This window comes from Phascolarctos cinereus, unplaced genomic scaffold (genome assembly GCF_003287225.1).
Source record: "Phascolarctos cinereus isolate Bilbo 61053 unplaced genomic scaffold, phaCin_HiC Scaffold_726;HRSCAF=1367, whole genome shotgun sequence".
Classification (NCBI taxonomy): domain Eukaryota; kingdom Metazoa; phylum Chordata; class Mammalia; order Diprotodontia; family Phascolarctidae; genus Phascolarctos; species Phascolarctos cinereus.
In genome coordinates this window covers 40159723-40180775 of record NW_027556098.1, presented here as the reverse complement: position 1 = coordinate 40180775, position 21053 = coordinate 40159723, and the positions used below count along the sequence as shown (strand labels likewise).

Sequence of the window (21053 nt, the reverse complement as noted above, 5' to 3'; positions counted from 1 at the left end):
TAAATTTTTGTACCTTTTTTCTTTTTTTTTTTAAACATTATGCCTATTCTGTTTTTTAAGATGTTATTTAAGGTGTGTTAATACTGATATGAGGGCTCCTGAGTCCTTTCCAGGGCTGCTTTCCACCTTTGATGTCCACTTGATTCACCTAACTCTCACCTGTGGCTCCAAGAAGCTGTAGCATGCCCAGTGGCCACACTCCAGTAAGCCTTTTGGACAGTTGGGCTAAACGAGGTTGAGGAGAACTGAGGGGGTCTCAAACCCTTTAGTGAGTTAGGGAGGTGTCTAGTCCAAACATGTGAATAATTCCTCTGGGAGAATGAGCAGATTAGAACAATTGGTTCCAATGGCTATGAAGATGGCTGAAGCAGGCACTGTGGATCGCTCAGAGCTTGGTTAGACATCAAAGGCACAAAGCTCATCTACTACATCCCAGGCCATCACCAGTCATCCTGAGTTTTGTTTTTCCACTAGATTCTGATGATTCTGGAAGAGAAGTGAGGCCAATGACTTCACACACTTTGTCACTTAAATCCAATTTATGCGTGAATAAAAAGACATCACCCGTACCATTTTTCCATTTTTACCTACCTCAAAATCCTGCAGCAGTATGCAAGTGACAAAGCAGCAGAAGAGGATATACTGGGAGTTGTAGTCACAACTCTGCAGGTAGGTGGCCCAGGTCATAGGGTCACCTTCTCACTGGAATGAAACAGCAATGGGATTTAGCAGCCCCTGTGTATCTGAGTAGCTTTTTTTTTAAATAGTAGTTTTATTTTTTCCCTCAATTCCATATCAAGACAATTTTTAGCATTCATTTTTACAAGATTTTGAGTTCCAAATATTTCTCCCCCTCCCCTCTTCTGGAAATGGTAGGAAATTTGATATAGGTTATACATGTGCTATCATGTAGAGCATATTTCCATATTAATCATAGTTGTAAAAAAAGTAACAGACCAAAAGGGAAAAAAACACACAAAAAAGAATAAAGTAAGTGAAAAAAGTACACTTGGATCTACATTCAGAGTCTATCAGTTCTTTATCTAGATGTAGATAGCATTTTCCTTCAGTGAGTCCTTTATACTTGTCTTGGAACATTGTGTTACTGAGAAGAGCTGAGTCATTCATAGTTGATCATCACACAATGTTGTTGATACTGGGTACAATGTTTTCCTGATTCTGCTTATTTCATTTTGCATCAGTTCATACAAGCCTTTCTAGGTTTTTCTGAAATCTGTTCATCATTTCTTATTGAATAATATATTGCATTACATTCATATACCACAGCTTGTTCAGCCATTCCTCAATTGATGGGCATCCCCTCAATTTCTGATATTTTGCAAACAAAAATGTTATAGCTATAAATATTTTTGCACATGTAGGTCCTTTTCCCTTTTTTTAGGATCAACGGTATGCACAGTTTGGTTGCCCTTTGGGCATAGCTCCAAATTGCTCTCCAGAATGGTTGGATCAGTTCACAATTCCACCAATAATGCATTAGTATCCCAATTTTCGCCCATCCTCTAACATTTAGCATTTTCCTGTTTTGTCATATAGCCAATCTGATTGGTGTGAGGTAGTACTTCAGAGTTGTTTTAATTTGCATTTCTCTATCAAAAGTGATCTAGAGGACTTCTTCATATGCCTAAAGATAGCTTTGATTTCTTGATCTGAAAACTGCTTATTCATATCCTTTGACTAATTTATCAACTGAGGAATGACTTGTATTCTTATAAATTCAGTTCTCTTATATATTTGAGAAATGAGGCCTTTATCAGAGGCAGTTGATGCAAAGATTGTTTTCCAGCTTTCTGGTTTCCTTCTAATCTTAGTTGTATTGGTTTTGTTTGTGCAAAAGCTTTTTCAAAATGATCTGTTTTACATTTCATACTGTCTCTATCTTGTTTGGTCATGGATCTGTAACTCACTTAGCTTCCCCTTTAAGAATTTGGATGCTATACTACTTGGTGCATACATATTTAGTATTGATATTATTTCATTGTCTATGGTACTTTTTAGCAAGATGTAATTACCTTCCTTATCTCTTTTAATTAGATCTATTTTTGCTTTGCCTTGTCTGAGATCAGGATTGCTACCCCTACTTCTTTTTTTTACTTCAGTTACAGTAGAATATATTCTACTTCAAACTTTTACCTTTATTGTGTGTATGTCTCTCTGCTTCAAGTGTGTTTCTTGTAGACAATATATTGTAGGACTCTGGTTTTTTATCTACTCTGTTATCTGTTTCCATTTTATGAGAGAGTTCATCCCATTCACATTCAAAGTTATAATTATGGGGCACCTAAGTGGCGCAGTGGATACAGCACTCAGAAGGACCTGAGTTCAAATACGGCCTCAGACACTTGACACTTACTAGCTCTGTGACCCTGGGCAAGTCACTTAACCCTATTGCCTAGCCAAAAAAATAAAAAGTTATGATTACTAAATATTTCCCTCCATCCTATTTTTCCTCCTGTTTGTCCTCTCTGTCCTTTCACCCTTTCCACCCGCACCAGTGTTTTGCTTCTGTCTACCACCTCTCCTGATCTGCCCTCCCTTCTGTCAGTGCCCCCCACCCCTTTACTTAATATCCTCCCCTCCTACTTCCCTGTCAGGTAAGGTAGATTGTTTATTATTTCCCTCTTTGAGCCGACGCTGATGGAGCAATATCCATCGCCCACCCTCTCATCTTCTTCTCCACTGTAATAGGTTTTCTGAACTTCTTCATGTGAAGTAATTTACCCCATTCTACCTCTCCCTTCTGCACCCAGTGTACTCTTCTTTCTCATCCGTTAGTTTTTTTTTAATGTCATTCCCTTGAATTCATCTTATACCAGAACCCTCTATGTATATTCCTCCTAGCTGCACTGTTAATGGTACAATTTTTTAAGAATTGCCAATATCAGGGGCAGCTGGATGGCACAGTGGATAGAGCACCAGCCCCAGATGAGGACCTCAGTTCAAATCTGGCCTCAGACACATAACACTCACTAGCTGTGTGACTCTGGGCAAGTCACTTAACCCCAATTGCCTCGCACACACACAAAAAAACAACAATTACCAATATCATCTTCCCATGTGGAAATATAAACAGTTCAACTCCATTGAATTCCTTATGTTTTCTTTTCTTGTTTTACCTTTTTAGGCTTCTCTTGCATCTTGATATTGGAGATCAGATTTTTTATTCAATTCTGATTTACCCCTTAGAAAGTGTGAAATTCTTCTATTTCATTGAATACCATTTTTTCTCTTTAAGTTTTATGCTTATTTTCACCAGGTAGGTGATTCTTGGTTGTAGTCCTAACTCCTTTGCTTTCTGGAATATCATGTTCCATGTCTTCTTCTTTAATGTTGTAGCTACCAAGTTCTGTGTAATCCTAATTGTGTCTCCCTATAATGTTTTTTGGAGTTTTTATTTTGGGATCTCTTTCCTGAGGTGATTGGTGGATTCTTTCAATGTCTATGTTGTCCTCTGGTTCAAGGGTATCAGGGTAGTTTTCCTTGATAATTTCTTGAAAGACGCCATCCAGGTGATGTGCTCTATAAGCAATGCAGAATTTCAGTAGCTCAAAAGACACATGAGATGAACAAATTTAGAGACATCTATACTCCAAATGTTCATCTGGACTCTCTGTGCCCAACCTGTGGTAGAACCTTCTGAACTCATACTGGTCTGATCAGCCACGGTTGGACACATTGTACCTTGACTCCAACATAGTGATGTCATTTTGGTCCTCTTCAATAAGGAAGGACAAGAACCAACCAACCAAACATATTCTTCAGGATTTTTTTGCACCTCTTTACCAAGCTTTCACTCTTTTTTCATAATTTCCTTGCATCACTCATTTCTTTTCCCAATTTTTCCTCTACCTCTCATTTAATTTTTAAACTCCTTTTTTAACATCTTTCAGAAATTCTTCTGAGCATTGAGACCAATTTACATTATTCTTTTGGGCTTTTGATACAGCGGTTTTGACTTTGTTGTCTTCTTCTGAGTTTGTGTTTTGATCTTCCATGTCACTATAGAAACTTTCTATGGTCAGGATCTTTTTTTGTTGTTTGCTCATTTTCCCAGCCTATTTCTTGACTTTTGATTTTATACTAAAATTGGTCTATGTTCCCAGGGTGGAGGGTGCACTATCTTAAGCTTCAGGTTTTTGTGCAGCTGTTTTCAGAGCCGGCTCTGGGGGGGTGGGGGTGGGGGGTCTGTAAGCTTTTGGTTCTTCCAAGGTGGTATGTTCCAATGTGATATATGTGTGTTTACTACACTGCTGGCTTGTGTTCTAGTGTGTGAGTGATCACAAGCACTCTTTTCCTCCCTGGAAGTGTGACCAGGGTCTCTGCTCCCCTGTGGCCACAAATTCTGATGTGCTAGTGCTCCTCCTTGCCCTGGTACTGTGAACCAGGACTGCAACCCAGATCTGACTATGGGTAATGCAACAGAATCCTGCCTCCAGTGCCAGCAGACACCTCTGTAATTTCCTTCTGACCAGTTGCTCAACTTCTTTACCATCTGCAGGCTTACAGTTCCTTAGTCAGTTGCCCCCCAAGGCCTGCTGCTATTTTGCTGTGACATGACCTGTGCTCTCACAGCCTGCATTGGGCTGAGCTCCACTCTCACCCTGGGGTGACAGACCTTTACTGCCAAACTTCTAAGCTGTCTTGGGATGGGAAAATTGTTTAACCCCATGCTTTTGTGGGTTCCACCACTCCAGAATTTGTTTTGAGGCATTATTTAAAGTTGTTTGGAGGGAAACTTGGGGGAGCTTAGGTGAGTCCCTGCCTTTTATCCTCCATATTCTGGAGCTTACTCTCTTAAGGGTGTAGCTTACATTTTAATAAGGAAGATAACACTTTTGAGGAAGAGTTGGTCCCCAGATCTTGGAGAAGTTCTTTAGTACTAAAAGTTGTTGGGTAGGTGAATGACACACCCCATCCAGAATAGTTGGCAGAAATGTTAATTTGATCATGATTCATAATCTAATGAAACAGTGAGGAAAGGGCAAAGCATGCAATTGTGTTGAGAAGGGTGTGAAGGAGGTGGCAGGAGAAGCTTGAATTTCTTGAAATGATGATCCAGGAGAGGTAGTCACCACCAACTCTTGGAAGGAGGGCCCCCGGGGCAGAAGTTCCTTCCTGTCTCTGATGCAGGTGACAAGGTAATTGCAAAGAGGCTATGGAAGAAGTGGCTGGAGAGGATGGAGTGACAGTGGAACTTTTCCACGTCCAAATAAGCACTGTAGAATGGCTTATTTTATGTAGTGGGCCTAACTCTCCAGCAACCCAGCTGAATGAGAAGAAGGGGGAAATGGAAAGGAATAAGCATCCTTATAGTACCTACTATGTATGAGGCACTGGACTATTATCTCTTTTAATCTTCACAACAACCCTATGAGATAGGGCTGTTACTATCTCTATTTTACAGTTGAGGAAACTGAGGTTAAGTGATTTGCTTAGGGTCACACAGCTAGTAAGTTTCTGAGGCCAGATTTGAAGTCAGGTCTTCCTGAACCCAGTCCCAGCACTCTATGCATTGCGCCATCTAGCTATCTCTACAACTTCAGGATTGGAACCAACTCAGACTCACATGTTTAGCAGAGGACATATTCACAAATATCTTATGTGGTTATATATGTATTTTTCACTATTAACCATAGCTAGGTGGGTTCTTCAGAATATCTGTGCCGTGTGTAGAACTTTTAATAGTTGACATTCACCTTATATCTGTTCCCTGGCTAAGTAGAAGGCTTAATGTTATTGTTATTTTGAGTAGTTAATAATATATCACTAAGTACGGAAAGTACAGATTGAATATTAACTTCAGTATTTGGAGGAATAATATGTTCTCTCTCTTTCAAAGAAATTACCGCTGAAACTGAAGAGCTATGTGAAAAACCTGATGATGAAATAAAAGAAACAGTCCAAGACCTGGATATAAAAAGCCCCCAGGAGCTAAAAACTGAGGTTAGTATTTTTTCTTGAGATTAAATTCTTTAGAATTGGCTTCACAATCCTGAATTATCAAACCTGCCCTTCTAGCACTTTCACTTTTGTCTAAAACTTCTCAGGGGTAGTTTGGTTTTGTTGTTGTTGGTGGGAGTTTTTTTGCATACTGTTGACCAATGTCCAAGTTCTTTTTACACATGGCTAATACAGAAATATGTTTTACATGACTTCATATGTATAATGGGTAGCATATTTCTTGCCTTTTCAATGGGTGGGGTCGGGGCTGGAAGAAGAGAATTTGAAACTGAAAATTTTTTTCTCCCCTTTTTTAATTAATTTATTTTTAGTTTACAATATTCATTTCCATAAGCTTTTGAATTTTAAATTTTCTCCCCCTCTTTCCCCTCCTCTCTCTCCAAGACAGAATGCAATCTGATACAGGCTCTACATATACATTCCTATTAAACATATTTTCACATTAGTCATGTTGTGAAGAAGGATCAGAAACAATAATAAGAGGGACCACAAGAAAGAAGAAAGAAAACAAAACAAAAGAAAAAAAAAGTGAATAGCATGCTTCGATCTGCATTCAGACTCCATGGTTCTTTTTCTGGATGTGGATAGCATTTTCCATCATGAGACTTTTGGAGATGTCTTAGATCCTTGCATTGCTGAAAAGAGCTAAATCTATCAAAGTTAGTCATTATACAATGTGGCTGTTACTGTGTACAATGTTCTCCTGAGAACTGAAAATTTTAAAAACATTTTTTTAAAAGGTCTTGTTATAGTTCTCTAAAATGCATCTCACTATGGAAAGACTATGCTGGCTATAGAGTCAGAAGTTCTGTGTTTAAATCTCGCCTCTGATACTTACCTAGGTGAAGCTGAACAAGTCAGTTAACCTTTAGAGACATTAGTTTCTTCTTCTGTATATTCAGACAAGTGGGACTAGATGGCCTCTTTTTAAATTCTTTTTTTATTTTAAACTTAAATATAAAATAAGAAAGAAAAAACCAACATTGCCTTGTACATGGCAAAACATAGGAGAGGATTCAATCTAAAACAATAAATTTCCATTTCAAGAAAGCCCTGTATAGTAAATACTACTCATTTTATTCAAAGCTGTCCATCTTTTCTTAGCTTCCTTTTGGGTTTTCTTTTGTTCCCTGCTGTACGCATCTTGCTTTATCTTTTTTCCCCTCTCCTCTTTCCCTCACCCAAAGAAGACTACAATTAAGTGTGGAGACATACACACACACACACACACACACACACACACACACGTGTGTGTATATGTAGATATGTGTACATATATGTGTATATATGTATATGTATGTGTGTAGTGTGTGTGTGTGTGTGTGTGTGTGTGTGTATATATATATATATATATATATATATATATATATATTAGTTTGTACCATGCTTATCTCTACCTGCCATCTGTTTCTCTGAAGATGGATAGCATCCTCCTTCATAAGTCCAAATTTTTCCATGCTTTTCTAATTAAACCATCTCATTATTTCCTACATCATAGCAATATTCCAACCCAATCATATTCTGAAAGATTGAAGTTTCTGACCCTTTGTTCATCCAAATAAACTTTTTAATTATTTTTTTTAACTCAGATAATTTTTAGTAATTTAATTGGGATGGCATTACATAAATAGATTAGTTACATAAAATTATCATTTTTAAAATATTGACTTTACTTACAAACAGTAAATACTACTTCAGTTATTTAGATCTTACCTCATAAGTATCATTCTAACTACAAATTTATGAATTGTATGCATGTTTACTGAAGGTCTCCATTTCACAAAATGAAACAATAAGTTCCTTCATTCTCCAGGTCCCTGAGTCAAGGGTGGCAAATCTGAACTAATTTCTTACTTCTCTGCATTTCCCACTGTTCCTCTCCCTTTCCCTGAAAGAATGATATTAATGATGTGAGTGCTTGATCAATGTCAAACTACAGGACATTGACATTTTGAAGCATAAGGCCCCAACCTTTTCTAATGAGCTTTGTTAATTTGGTCAAAAGACTATATGACTTGTTTTTTTATATCTATGTTAGAACTTAAGATGCAGAATCATTTTTTTACTGTTCAAAATGTGATAAAGGGTACACTATTCACTCTTAAATCATTAAATAAACATTTATTCAATGTACCAAGCATTGTTCAAAGCACACAGTTAAACAACTTTAGGGTCATAAAAGTGTAGCAGACTGCCTAAAGAAGACTGATAAATAGATCATCTGATATTAGGTGAATCATTCCAAGTCCCTTGAAAATAGGGGAATGGATAACAAGATAATAGAAAATAATAATAGCAGGTCACATGTTTTATAGACATAAGTATTTTGTAGACCTAATCTCACTTGGTCCTCAAGGAGATGTCCCCATTTTACAGATGTAGGAATTGAAACCTAGAGATTAAATAACTTGCTCTAAGTCACGCAGCTAGTAAATGTTAGAACTGGATTTGAATCTAGGTGTTCTGACTCTATATCCATGGGTTTTTCCATTGTCACATGTTTAGTGACATGGTACACACATGAAAATAACCCAGTAACGCTTAGGAAGTGAGGCTGTCTTGTCAGACTAAACCTGTGCCTTTTCCTTAGAGCACTGAAGGAATTTTACTGCATTTGCATTCTTATCTGGTTTTTTTTTTCATTATTGATCTGTTTGAAGGTACCTTAGGCCTTCTTACCAAAGATTTATGCTTTTGTTAAGGGTTTTAGTATCCTTTGTTAAGGGCTTCAGTGTCCTTTGAAGAAGCTATATGGGCCAGTGGATAGAGAACTGGGCCTGGAGTCCAAAAGCCCAGCATTCAAATCTAGACTTAGACACTTAACTAGCTATGCCTAGCTTGATGCTAAGCAAGTCACTTAACATTTGTCTGCCTCAGTTTCTTCAACTATAAAATAAAGATAATAACAGTACCTACCTTTCAGGGTTATTTGAGGATTCAGTGGGATAATGCTTTGTAAAGTGCTTGGCACATAGTAGGTGCTGTAGAAATATTTATTCCATTCCCTTTCCATTCCCTTCTTTTGTTAACCCAGAGTATAAAACAGTGAACATTCTAAAGTTCAGGAGTCACTCAACTCAGTTAGTAGTCCTGAAAGAGTTTGCCTGCTCCTGGTTGGACATTATTTGGGAAACGACATATCAAGAATTAGAACAAAAGGACAGTATTATAGGCTATCACATGCTTGTATTATATCTTCTGCTTTATTCATAAACTATAACTAGGTGATTCTGTAAGTGAGAGCTATTGTTCTCTTCTTTGAGTCTTGAGCGATGTAAGCAAGATAGGCAAGAGCAAATGAATTATAGATTAATTAGAATAGAAATGTTTGTGGGAACCATTCAGTAAAAGGATTTTGAATTAGACAGTTAATCTGGAAATTATTATTGTGAGTTAAGCATCAAGCAGTGGCACTGTGGACTTCAATATAATTCTTTGATCTGAAGTTAAGGGAAAAGATTATGAACTATCCAAATTAAGTAGAAAAGTCACTGTAAGCTACTATGATGACAGAGATTTTAATCATGCTGAATTACAGTATGAGATTGTAATTCTGATTTCTCTTGTGCATAGGTTAGACTACATGGCCTCTATTAAAAGATCCCTTCCAACTCTGAAATTTTATGATTCTGTGTTCACCTAACAGGGAGCACTATATTTCTTTCATAACCTGTGGATAGTTATGTTGTACTAATTGGTAGTCCAAAAGTTTAGGAACTAATTTGCAGGATTCTAAGAGGAGATAATAGGTTTGGTCATAATAAAGGAATCTAGCACCATTTCTAGATTCTCCCATTAAATCTTGCAATTAAACCAACATTTATTAAATACCAATTATGTGCGTGATAACTGTGCTATTCTTTGGAAATACAAAGACTGAAAATATAAAAAGGTTGGTGTTCCATTCTAAAAACCACAGACATTTCCCTTTCCTTTACCATCCTCATCATTAGAAAATACCAGACATCATGCTATTTTTATACTTTATGATATCCATCTGGTATTGTGATAGATGAGAGTGACTCTTGAAAATTGTTCGCTGCATGTATTGACAAATCACTTTGCTCTTTTCAACTTTTATTCTGTCTGTAAAAATGATGTACTAATATAATAGCTCACACACACACACACACACACACACACATATATGTGTGTGTGTGTGTGTATAGTGCTTTAATGTTGCAAAGCCCTTTACATATATTATCACATATGTGTACATATAATACACATACATGAGGTAGCTTTTCAAGCCAAATACCTTTATAATGGTCTGATCGTATAAGATGTTTTTCTTAAGATATTTTTTCTGTCTTTGTTATATTTGTATCCCCAGTACTTAGCACAGTGTCTGGCATGCAGTAGACATTCCATAAATGTTTATCAAGTATTAACAATAAGGAAGTTGACTACCATACATTAATGTTGTATTTTCAGAATACTTATGATTTCACTGGTGTGGGCATTCACCTCTTTATCAGTGGAGATGGCAACCTCTCCATAACTTGCTTTCACTAAATAATGTGCAGCAGCTGATGGCCAGAATTCTGGCGATGGGCCTTTCAGAATTTAGCTTGACCACTTTTTCTGCAAAAGAAACACAGTTTATTTCTAGACCAGTATCACAAGGGGTTTCTAGCTTTGGTGATACTTCTCAGGGCTTGTGTTCTAGTAGTACAGCTTTCAAGAAAGTAGAGTCACCTCCAAACTGCATTGCAGAATACTTAAGGGAAGGGATACTTAAGGGGTACTATTCTATATGTTATGCACTGTGCTCTGCACATAATTATTCAGTCACTGCCTTCAATTAGTCTTCATTCTATATATACATGTAACATGAAAATATGAGGGATGTAGAAAATGTATACAAAATAAAAAGTTAATTTGGAAAGAAGATAGATGGATGGAGTGAGGACAGGTTCAGGAAAAACTTCATGTGAAAGGTAGCACTTGAGTCTTGAATGAAGTAAGGAGTTATAAAAGACAGAAGTGAGCAGGTGAGTGCATTCCAAGCATCGCTGTGCAAAAGCATGGAAATAGAATATAAAATATCTTGCAAGGAAACGTGTGAGCAAAAGTGCCAGTTGGGCTGAATGAAGAAGGAAGAACTGTGTATAATAAGGCTGAAGAGTGGTCAGTTGGGACCAGGTTGTGATGGGCTTTAAACACCAGAGAAGTTTACATTTTATCCTAGAGGTAATAGAGAGCCTCTGCAGTTTACTGAGTAGAGGAGGAAGGTGGTCAAACCTATGTTTAAGGATTTCATTTCGGCAGCTGTGGGAAAGATGGCTTAGAATGGGAAGAAATTTGAGGCAGGGAGACCTTCAGGAAGTTATTGCAATAGGGTGAGAGTTTATGAGGGGTTAAACTAATGGGTAGCCATGAGTAGGAAGAAGCTGGATGTGAAAGATAGATAGAAACATCAAGTTTTAACAACTGATTATATGAGGTGAAGGGGAGTGAGAAGTCAAAGATATTGATGGGCTTGTGAAGCTGGGTAATTAAAAGAGTGATAGTGCCCTGGATAGTAAAGTAAGGAAGTTTCAAAGTTTATAGGATCCTAGATTTAAAGCTTGAAGGGATTTTTGAAGCTGTCAAAATCAACTCCCTCATTTTATAGATGGAAGTCATACAACTAGTAAGTATATAATACATCACTTGAACTCAGATGTTTGTAACTTCAAGCCCAGCTCTCTATCCATTGTGTCAGTTTTGACTTGTTGAGTTTGAGATGTCTGTGGGACTTCCAGTCTGAAATATGCAAAAAACAGTCAGTGATGCAAGCCTAGAGGTTAAGAAACAGTGTTAATATACAGATTTGGGAGTAATTTAGGAGTAATCAGCAAAGTTGTAACTAAACCCATAAAAGCTGATAAAGTTACCCATTGAGAAAGTATGTAGATAGAAGAGGATTCAAGAAAAGATATACCTTGGGATACACCTACAGTTAGAGGGCATAATATGGATGAAGAAGAGAAGGTAGCTAACAAATCAACAAGTATTAATCACTGAGCAGTGTGTTAAGCCTGGTGAAATTTTTTTTTTTAGTGGAACTGTCTTCAAGAAGTTTACATTTTATATTTGAAGGAAATGACAAAAGCCAGTAGTGAAGATGGTGATCTGGGTGGTGTACCTTACAAAAGTAGCAGGTTTCTGTAACTTCAATAAGGCCAGAACGTGAGGAAAAGAAGTCTTGTACATACGCTTTTTTAAAATTTACTTTATTTTAAATTAAATTAAATATTTGTTAGAAATATCATTACCTAGAAATAACTTTTTATTAATAACTATTAAGATTTGAATTAATTACAGTTTATTTTAAATGGGTTCCCAAAGTGGGTGATACCTCCCCCTGGGGAGCATTAGACCAATGCAGGGGTGTGGTACCAGCCTTCGGTACAATTGGGGAGTATTGAATAAAAATAATGAAAGAAGAGAAGATAAGAAATCTTGAAAAAAATGTTCATACATGTTTCATCTGTTGTATAACAGAGTCAAAGCTGTAGTAATTACATTATTTTCCAAATAAACATACAAAATGAAAGCTATAACCCGTCAGTGGTCAAGTCTGCCAAAAGGTTTTAACAAGCAAGTATTGGCATGTTTCATGCACTGTCAGGAAGTCCAGAATGCATTGGCAGGAATATGTGCATGTAATAACTTGTTTACAATATGATACTACACAGTTACATGACTTAATATTGCATCATCAAAATTTCAATGTAAGAAAAAACCCCACAAATTTACAATAAATTATTAAATTAAATACTTTTCCGAAATGATGCAAATTTTTAAAAAATTAAAGGGTTAAAGGAGGTTGAGCATTGAGAAAAGGCCATCGATTTGACAAATAGATCACTGGTAACCATTGAGACCAGTTTCAACTGGGTAATGAGTTCAGAAGCTAGGTTGAAAAGAATGAGTAGTGATTGGACAGAGGAAAGTGTAGACAGGGTTGCTTTTGTTTTTTAGGAGTTAGTCCTAGAAAAGGAGGAGAGATGTAGGATAAAACTTGATGAAAAAATTGGGCATATTTGTAGCTCTTAGCATATCCCAAATCTCTGTACATCTGGCCATCTGGAAAAACTGGTAGAGAATTCAGGGTCTGACAAATAGCCCAGGGGAGAGGATGAGCCAAATAGTGAGGCCTTACAAAAAAATCTTGCCCGACCTCCTCATTCCTCATGCAACTTGATCCCAATCTTTATCCTGAACCTACACCTAAGTGGTGATTGTAAACCGCAACTTTGTGACTTTGAGCAAGTCACCTTTCTGGACCTCAGTTTCATCTGTCAAATGGAATGAGATTGAGTGATTCCTAATGTCCTTTCCAATTCCCAGTCTGTGACCTTATGAGGTAGCCAGAAGAATTATAGTTCTAGTAATAGTGCTAGATGCATCTTCAGATTATTAGCCTATACTAGCCTATACTTCCTTACAACTTAGTTTCTTTTGGGTCTTCTTACCAATTTAAAAAAATGATGCTTTTTGTTTTGACATCACATTCATTTCTGAAAGTGGCCTCCCCCTATCCATCCTGGAATTGAACTCCCTTTTCAACAGTGACACCAAAAAAAAAACAAAACACCAAAATCCTACTTTATTTTAGTCTCTTGTTCTATGGACTTGTTAAGGTTCACTCCCTAGTGAAAAAAGTGATAATAATAAAACTAAATTTTAACAAAACACAGTGATAATCTAAACTCCTTAGAAGTGAATTAAAACATTGTCCTCTCCAGTCTATAGTATCCTGGTTTTTGCCTTCCTTACCTCTCTAGTAATTCCTTACAGTTTTATATGTTTATATGAGAAGGCTAGAGCAAACAGGTGGGAAAGTTGACCTCTTATTTATTTTTCTCTCCCTCCTTTTTTAAATAGGTAATGTCTATCCCAGCTCAATTTAAGGGTGCATCTACACCAACATTTGATAAAGACTATAGTCTTTCAGAGTTACTGTCCCAGCTGGATTCTGGAATTTCTCAGACTATAAAACACTCAGAAGAACTGAGCCGCAGTTCCTCGGAATCTAAACTTGCATCTTCTAGCAGTGGCAAAAGACTTTCTGGTGTATCTTCAGTGGATTCAGCCTTTTCTTCCAGAGGATCCCTATCTCTCTCTTTCGAACGAGAGAATTCAACGAGTGGTAAGTAAGACACACGTTGTCTGGGAGACTGAAATATGATAATTAGAGGACAGTTATGAAGTCAAGAGTGCTGAGTAGTCTGTGAACAACTGCAGAGTATAACATTTAATAGCTAGATATTTAACAACAAAAAAAGTGTAATTATCTCTTTCATTTTTTCTCTCATCCATTTAATTTATAATGATATCCTATACAGTCAACAAATATTTTAAAAATATGACTCATCTCCTTGATGAGTCTTTGATTTAATATTTGAATATAATTATAAAAATCACTTTTGCCTGAATTGAGAGGATGAGGGAAGGCATCATGAAAATTGGGGCCTTGAAAGATATATAGGATTTCAACAGGTGGGGATGGGGCATCTGAGCAATGTGCAAAGAATCCTGTGGATTTATCCCAGTTTGACCAACAGTACAAAGGTGGACAAGTTTATGTGTCATGCTGGGCCATATAGGAAACTGGAAAAGTAAAGTTGGGGTCAGATTGTAAAGGAACTCAGAAGATTTGTATATCACGGTGATATTCAACATGTAATTACATTTAATAAATCATAAATGCTTAGTAATAGTCTCACGTGTGCAATATATTATAGTAAGTGCTCAGGGAGATACAAAGACAAATCATGGTCCTTATGCTCATTTAATGTGATATTTTAATTTATATGATAATTTATATGATTTAATATGATAAGGTATGTACATAAATAAATGATACAAATTAAGTCATAGATCACATGAAGGATAATTTCCGATGGGAGATCAAGAAAGGCTTCATGGAGGAAAAAGTGGATATAAGAGTTTTGAGGGATGCAGGTAGGATGTTAAGGACTGATTTTAGAGGCAGGAAATATTACAGGCTTAGAGGACAACATGAACAAAGGAATAGAAGTGGGAACCTGTGACATGAGATGCATTTTGGGAACATTGAGTTTATTTGGATCATAGAGTGCATGAGGAAAAATAGCATGAGATTCCATTGAAAAGGGTTAGATTTCAGAGATCCTTTAAATGCCCTTGATGAGTCTGAAAATGTATTTTTTGTAACTAAAACTTTGCTTTCCATCTTTTCTTTGTATGTCAGCACTTTTTAAGATCTTAGGTTCAATTCAGAATGCTATTCCTAAAGCCAAACTTGGTTTTAGCTGCTCCTCCCTCCTTCATGAAGCCTTCCAAATTTCTTCCCTTTGGAAATGATCTTGCTTTCATCTGATTTTTGACTTTGCAAGTTGTATTACATAGCCTAATTTGTATCATGTTTATTTGTATATAATTCTTATCTTACTAAATCATATTCTTGAGGATAAGAAGCATAATTTGTCATAGAGTAAAATCAATTGTGTGTGCCCAGAAGGGGAGTGAATAGAATTCTCTTAAAAATTTGAAGGATGGGAATCTTATTTTCACAAGTTCAAGAAAACTGGGTTAAATATTGAATTCAATATTGAATGTAAACCTTAAATTGTGAGGCAAATATTGGTTAGTTTTTATTACTGAAATGGGAGATTTGTTATTTGCCAAAAAAGAAAGGGGTCATTTTACAGCCATCTGTTATTTTGTACCATTGAAGAGGAGAAAGGTCCCTTCTTTACAGTTAGCCTTGACCTTTTACCATAACATTTTTTAGCTTTAGGGAGTGAGCTGTCGTTGTCTATATTGCAGAATTAAGCTTTTAAATATTAAATTTATTGTTTGTGACTTATCTGTCTGTGGATCCTTTGTCTTCAACATGTATGGAAAGCTTGCTTTAAAAATACTTTTATTTAAATGGAAGATTGAATATTAATTTAAATTAGATTTTAAGCAATGTTACCTCCTACAAGAAGTCATCAGTTTCTCCCTTCCCCTATCCTCTCACATAGCTCCTTCCTTGTATCTCCCTTATATCCTTATCATGTTTTACCTTATATTATAGTTATTTGTGATTATTCCATATCCTTCTATAGTAAACTCCCTAAGAGCAGAGACTATGAAATGTGGTATAATGAATGCACTGGTCTTAGAAGTACAGTGCTGGAGTGCTGGACTTGGAATTTAAAAGACTTAAGTTAAAATCCTCAGACACTAGCTGTGTGACTAAGTCACAAAACCTCTTAGCCTGTTTCCTTATCTGTAAAATTGGCATCATAATATCATCTAACTCATCAGATTATATCAAACGATATAATAGATGTACAGAACTTTGCAAACCTTGAGGCACAGAATAAATTCTAGCTATTACTACTACAGTGAAAATACCTGGGTTCAAATCCTCTGTTATTTACTAATTATAATGACCCTGAGTAAGTCACCCATTTCTATAAACTTGTTTATTCATCTGTAAATAACTTGGAGGTAAAAAATACCACCTACCTCAGAAAGGATTTGTGAGGAAAGTACTTCTAAACCATGAGTTGCTGTAGACAAGTGAGATGCCTAAACTTTTGTCTTTGTATAAAATAACAGGATAATTTACTATCTCAGGTGAGAGCACTTATATGTTCTTGGTCTTTGAAACCTTTAATGTGGTAAAAGATTGAGCGTAATAGAATACAATCTATCTTATTTACAAATAGATTCCAGGCAAAAAACTGGGTTTCTCTTTCTTTCCCAGATATTAGTACAACTGATATCCAGAAAAGAAAGCTTGCAGAAGCAATCATGTCTGGTGATACTAGCAAGTTGATGAAGATCCTACAGCCCCAGGATGTTGACCTGGTCCTCGATGGGAATTCCAGCCTCCTTCATCTGGCAGTGGAAGCAGGTCAGGAGGAATGTGTCAAGTGGCTCCTTCTTAATAATGCCAACCCCAATCTCACCAACAGAAAAGGTTCAACCCCTCTTCATGTGGCCATAGAAAAGAGAGTCAAGAATGTTATTGAACTCATTCTGGCCAGAAAGATAAATGTCAATGCCAAGGATGAAGACCAGTGGACAGCTCTGCACTTTGCTGCTCAAAATGGGGATGAATCCAGCCTTAGGCTCCTGTTAGATAAGAATGCCTCCTTTAATGAAGTAGATTTTGAGGGGAGGACTCCTATGCACATTGCCTGTCAGCATGGGCAAGAGAACATTGTACGTATCCTTCTGAGGAGGGGTGTTGATGTGACTCTCCAAGGGAAGGACGATTGGATGCCTCTTCATTATGCTGCATGGCAAGGTCACCTACCCATTGTGAAGCTCCTCGCCAAACAGCCAGGTGTGAGTGTGAATGCACAGACCCTGGATGGGAGGACCCCACTACACCTGGCAGCCCAGCGAGGCCATTACCGTGTGGCACGAATTCTTATTGACCTACAGTCAGATGTCAACATGCGGAATCTGCTGTTGCAGACTCCCCTCCACATTGCTGCAGAAACTGGGCACACAAGCACCTCAAGATTGCTTCTCAACCGAGGAGCTGAGAAGGAAGCTATGACAGCAGAAGGCTATACTGCCCTCCATTTGGCTTCTCAAAATGGACACCTTGCCACCACTAAGTTGTTGATGGAAGAAAAAGCTGATATCTTAGTTGGGGGCCCTCTTAACCAGACAGCCCTCCACCTTGCTGCTGCCAATGGGCATTCTGAAGTGGTGGAGGAACTCCTTACTTCAGATAACATAAATCTGTTTGATGATGAAGGGCATACTGCACTGCACTTGGCGGCCCAGGGCAGGCATGCAAAGACTGTGGAGATCTTGTTAAAGCATGGGGCACATATCAATTTTCAAGGCCTCAAATTTCAGACCAGTCAACAATTGATGGAACAACGTGGCAATGGTCCAATTGCCACATTGTTACGTCGAAGTAAGACTTAGATTGATCCCCAGTGAGTCTTTGTCTTATGTCTCAATCTGTAGGGTGAGGAAGGGCCTTATTTGGGGTTCTTGCCACATTCTTTTGTTAGTAGAATGAGAGAATGTTAAATAGCTGTCCAGCTATAAATGACTTGTCTCAGGAATTCAGGTATCATTGGCCAAGGATGGATATAAGAAAATGAGTGTCTAAGCTATCAGCGTTGTAGTCACCATTTTTTTTTTCACTTTTAACTTTTCTTTGGGCACATAATCTGTTACCACGGAGAAGTTAGTGGAGTCTTATCTGAAGTAATGTTGGTTGGAGTGTCTTTTGGCTTCTTACATTTAAGATGAGCAGTGTGATATGTGTGAGAGATGATGTACCTATATGATCGGTCTTTCAGTTTCTACCTTGGTATGTTCATGAAACATTGGTAACTAAGTTACCTACAACATTAAGATGTCTGTACTGAAAAGCTGAGTTTTCTGATCACTCAGTGTAGACGTGGGATGGGGGAGGAATGATAGGTGATTTTATGTCAAACTATAATTGTAAGACAAAATCTTGGATATGTTAGAATAAGCCTCTCTATGCCTCCAGTTTGTTTTAGTTCTGGCATACCAGTGTTCTAGGAAACTCTCCAAGAGTATATGTTGCGGAGAAGGTGGTGACCTGAGGAAGCTTCCTCACCTGGGAGTTCTCTATACTAATGAAATTAGAGGTCAAATCCCTATGTTTTTCCATATTGTAAATAATGGTTGTATATTTTGTAAAGTTTTAATGTCAGTTTCAGTAAGCATATAATGTTATGTTTTACATTGTTTTTAGGATGACAAAAGAAAAAACAAATTTATATTTTCTAGAAGTAGAAGATAATCCGTGAACTACTTACTATATTAAGTCAATAGTATAATGAGACTTTAAAAAAAATCAGAATTTATGTTCAAATGAGCTGCCTTTCAAAGTTAGTCACTCTAGGTAAGGCTCCACACAGTGCACAAATATTTATTCCAGTGATGGTGATGTAAACAAAATATTTGAAAACTCATTGCTTTTTTCATTAACTTAATTTTCTTTTAAATGAAAATAGTACTATCCACTTTTGAACATCCACTTCTGATTTGTTCCAAATGATTTTTGGTGAAAGTGAGATTTTATAAGGCTTTTAATCTGTTTCAGAAGGCTACTTCAAAAGATGAATTCCCAAAATTGCAGCATTCTTGGAATATGTAATCTTTCATGAGACAACTTTTTAATGGAAATATTTCTTATTTGGATATATAAATTTTGACATTTGGTTAAAAGCCAGTCTAATTCTTTTTAATCAGTCTCATTAGAGAAGTTCTGTTATAGTAAGACAAACAAGTTATTATAGGACTTGCCTCAGTGTGTATTCATCCTACTTAGAATGAACTGGTATGCAATGTATTGATAAATGTTAATATACTATGTATACTTTTACTGGCTGTATACATATTTTCTGTGATAGGAAATATCTGAACTGTTTAGAACTGGCTATGTTTTAATATGCCCCCTTCCTTTTTGTTTTTTAGAGCTCAGATGACAATAAAGTTTATTACTGCTATATTTTGATGTCCTATTGATTACATTGAGTTTTTTAACTTTTCATTGAAAGAGCTCAAATGATGTGTTTGGTTTTGGGTTTTTTAAAACTAGTGGTTGTATACAACTGCTTAATCAATTTTGGCTTTGTCCTTTTGATGAAATTTTATAAGATAAAATTTAGGAATGGAAGAGGTCTTACAAAGTAAAATTGGAGCCCAAGAAAGGTGACATGACTTATACAAGGTCACACAAGTAATAGATGGCACTTAGAATTCAAATCCAAGTTGCTCTTAACTACAAATTTGTGGGTTTTCTATTATACCACACTCTTTCACTGCAAGTGAATTGGGAAAGTAGGGAATTTAGGAGGTAGAAGGAAATCTAAATCCTCCGTAGTGGAAATGCCTTCTTAACCTCCTGCTCAATCTCTTCCAAACATAAAGCTCAAAAAATATGACCAAGGATATTTGAATCAGAATCACTGAGCAACAAGGCTCTGTACTTCAAGAATCACAGAACTTGGTAACTGGAAGGGATCTCAGCAGGCATCTAGGCTAACGTATATACAAAAGAATACCTGTTATAATGTACTTGATAATTGGTCTGCTTGAAGACCTCCAGAAAGGTGAATCCCATCACCACTTTAGGTAGCCTATTCTGCTCTGGACAGGTCTAATGATTAAAAATTTTTTTTCCCAGTATCAAGCCCAAATTTGCCTCTTTGTATTTTCTGTCCATTGTTTTGACCACTGGAGTCAAACTGAACAAGTCTAATCTGTGTACTACATCACAGTCCTTCCTTCAAATACTTGAAGATAACTATAATATTATTTTCTCACATTTCCCCAAATCTTCCATTATTTAGACTAAAAATATTTAGGTATTTCACCTGACCCACATATAACATGAACTCAAGGAATTTTTACCATCCTGGCTGCCCTTCTCTGGACATTCCCCAGCTTATCAATGTCTTTCTAAAACTGACATACAGAACTGAATATAATAATCTAGGTAGGGTCTGACAAAGGCAGAATACTATGGTATTATCATCTTTCTATTCCTAGTATTTGTGCCTTTGCTTAATGCAACCCAAGATTGCATTAGCTTTGTTGACTGCCACATGATACTGCTAACTCATGGACTTGCAATCCACTGTAAGCTCCAGATAATTTTTAGAACTGATGTCTAACATTTGCCGAATGAAGTTGATCATACCCAAGTAGAAAAGTTTTATATTTTTTCCTACTGAAACTCACTTTAGCAGGGTCAGAGCTGTCAAACACATGGCCTACAACACTTGAGTGTATCTCAAACAAGATTAAACTATAATTAGGGAATATTCCACAAAACTTATACTGTAAAATATAGATTATAATACATTATAAAACTAAGTCAATATGTGGCTGACAGGGATCAATGGCCAATGTTTCTATCTTGGTTTGACACCATTGCTCTAACATTTCTGATTAGAATGAGGTTCATCTAATTTTCCTTTCACCCCCTTCTCCATGTATGTATTCTCTTCTATATCCCAATTTGGAGGAGAAAGTTTCAACCACCTTTTTCTAGTTAATTCATTTTAAACTTTTCAAGATATGGTTCTAAAGGG

At 36.7% G+C, this 21053-nt stretch overlaps 1 protein-coding gene across 1 annotated transcript in view; it reads left to right on the top strand.

The window, feature by feature from the left end:
- RIPK4 (receptor interacting serine/threonine kinase 4) overlaps positions 1–19465 on the top strand; it is a 67576-nt gene extending 48111 nt beyond the window's left edge. Inside the window, exons 6-8 of the mRNA XM_020976260.2 lie at positions 5861–5964; positions 13858–14122; positions 16715–19465. Of these exons, the coding sequence (XP_020831919.1) occupies positions 5861–5964; positions 13858–14122; positions 16715–17898 (1553 nt within the window). The 3' untranslated portion in view covers positions 17899–19465. The remainder of the gene's footprint in view (positions 1–5860; positions 5965–13857; positions 14123–16714) is intronic.
- The last annotated feature ends 1588 nt before the right edge of the window (positions 19466–21053 follow it).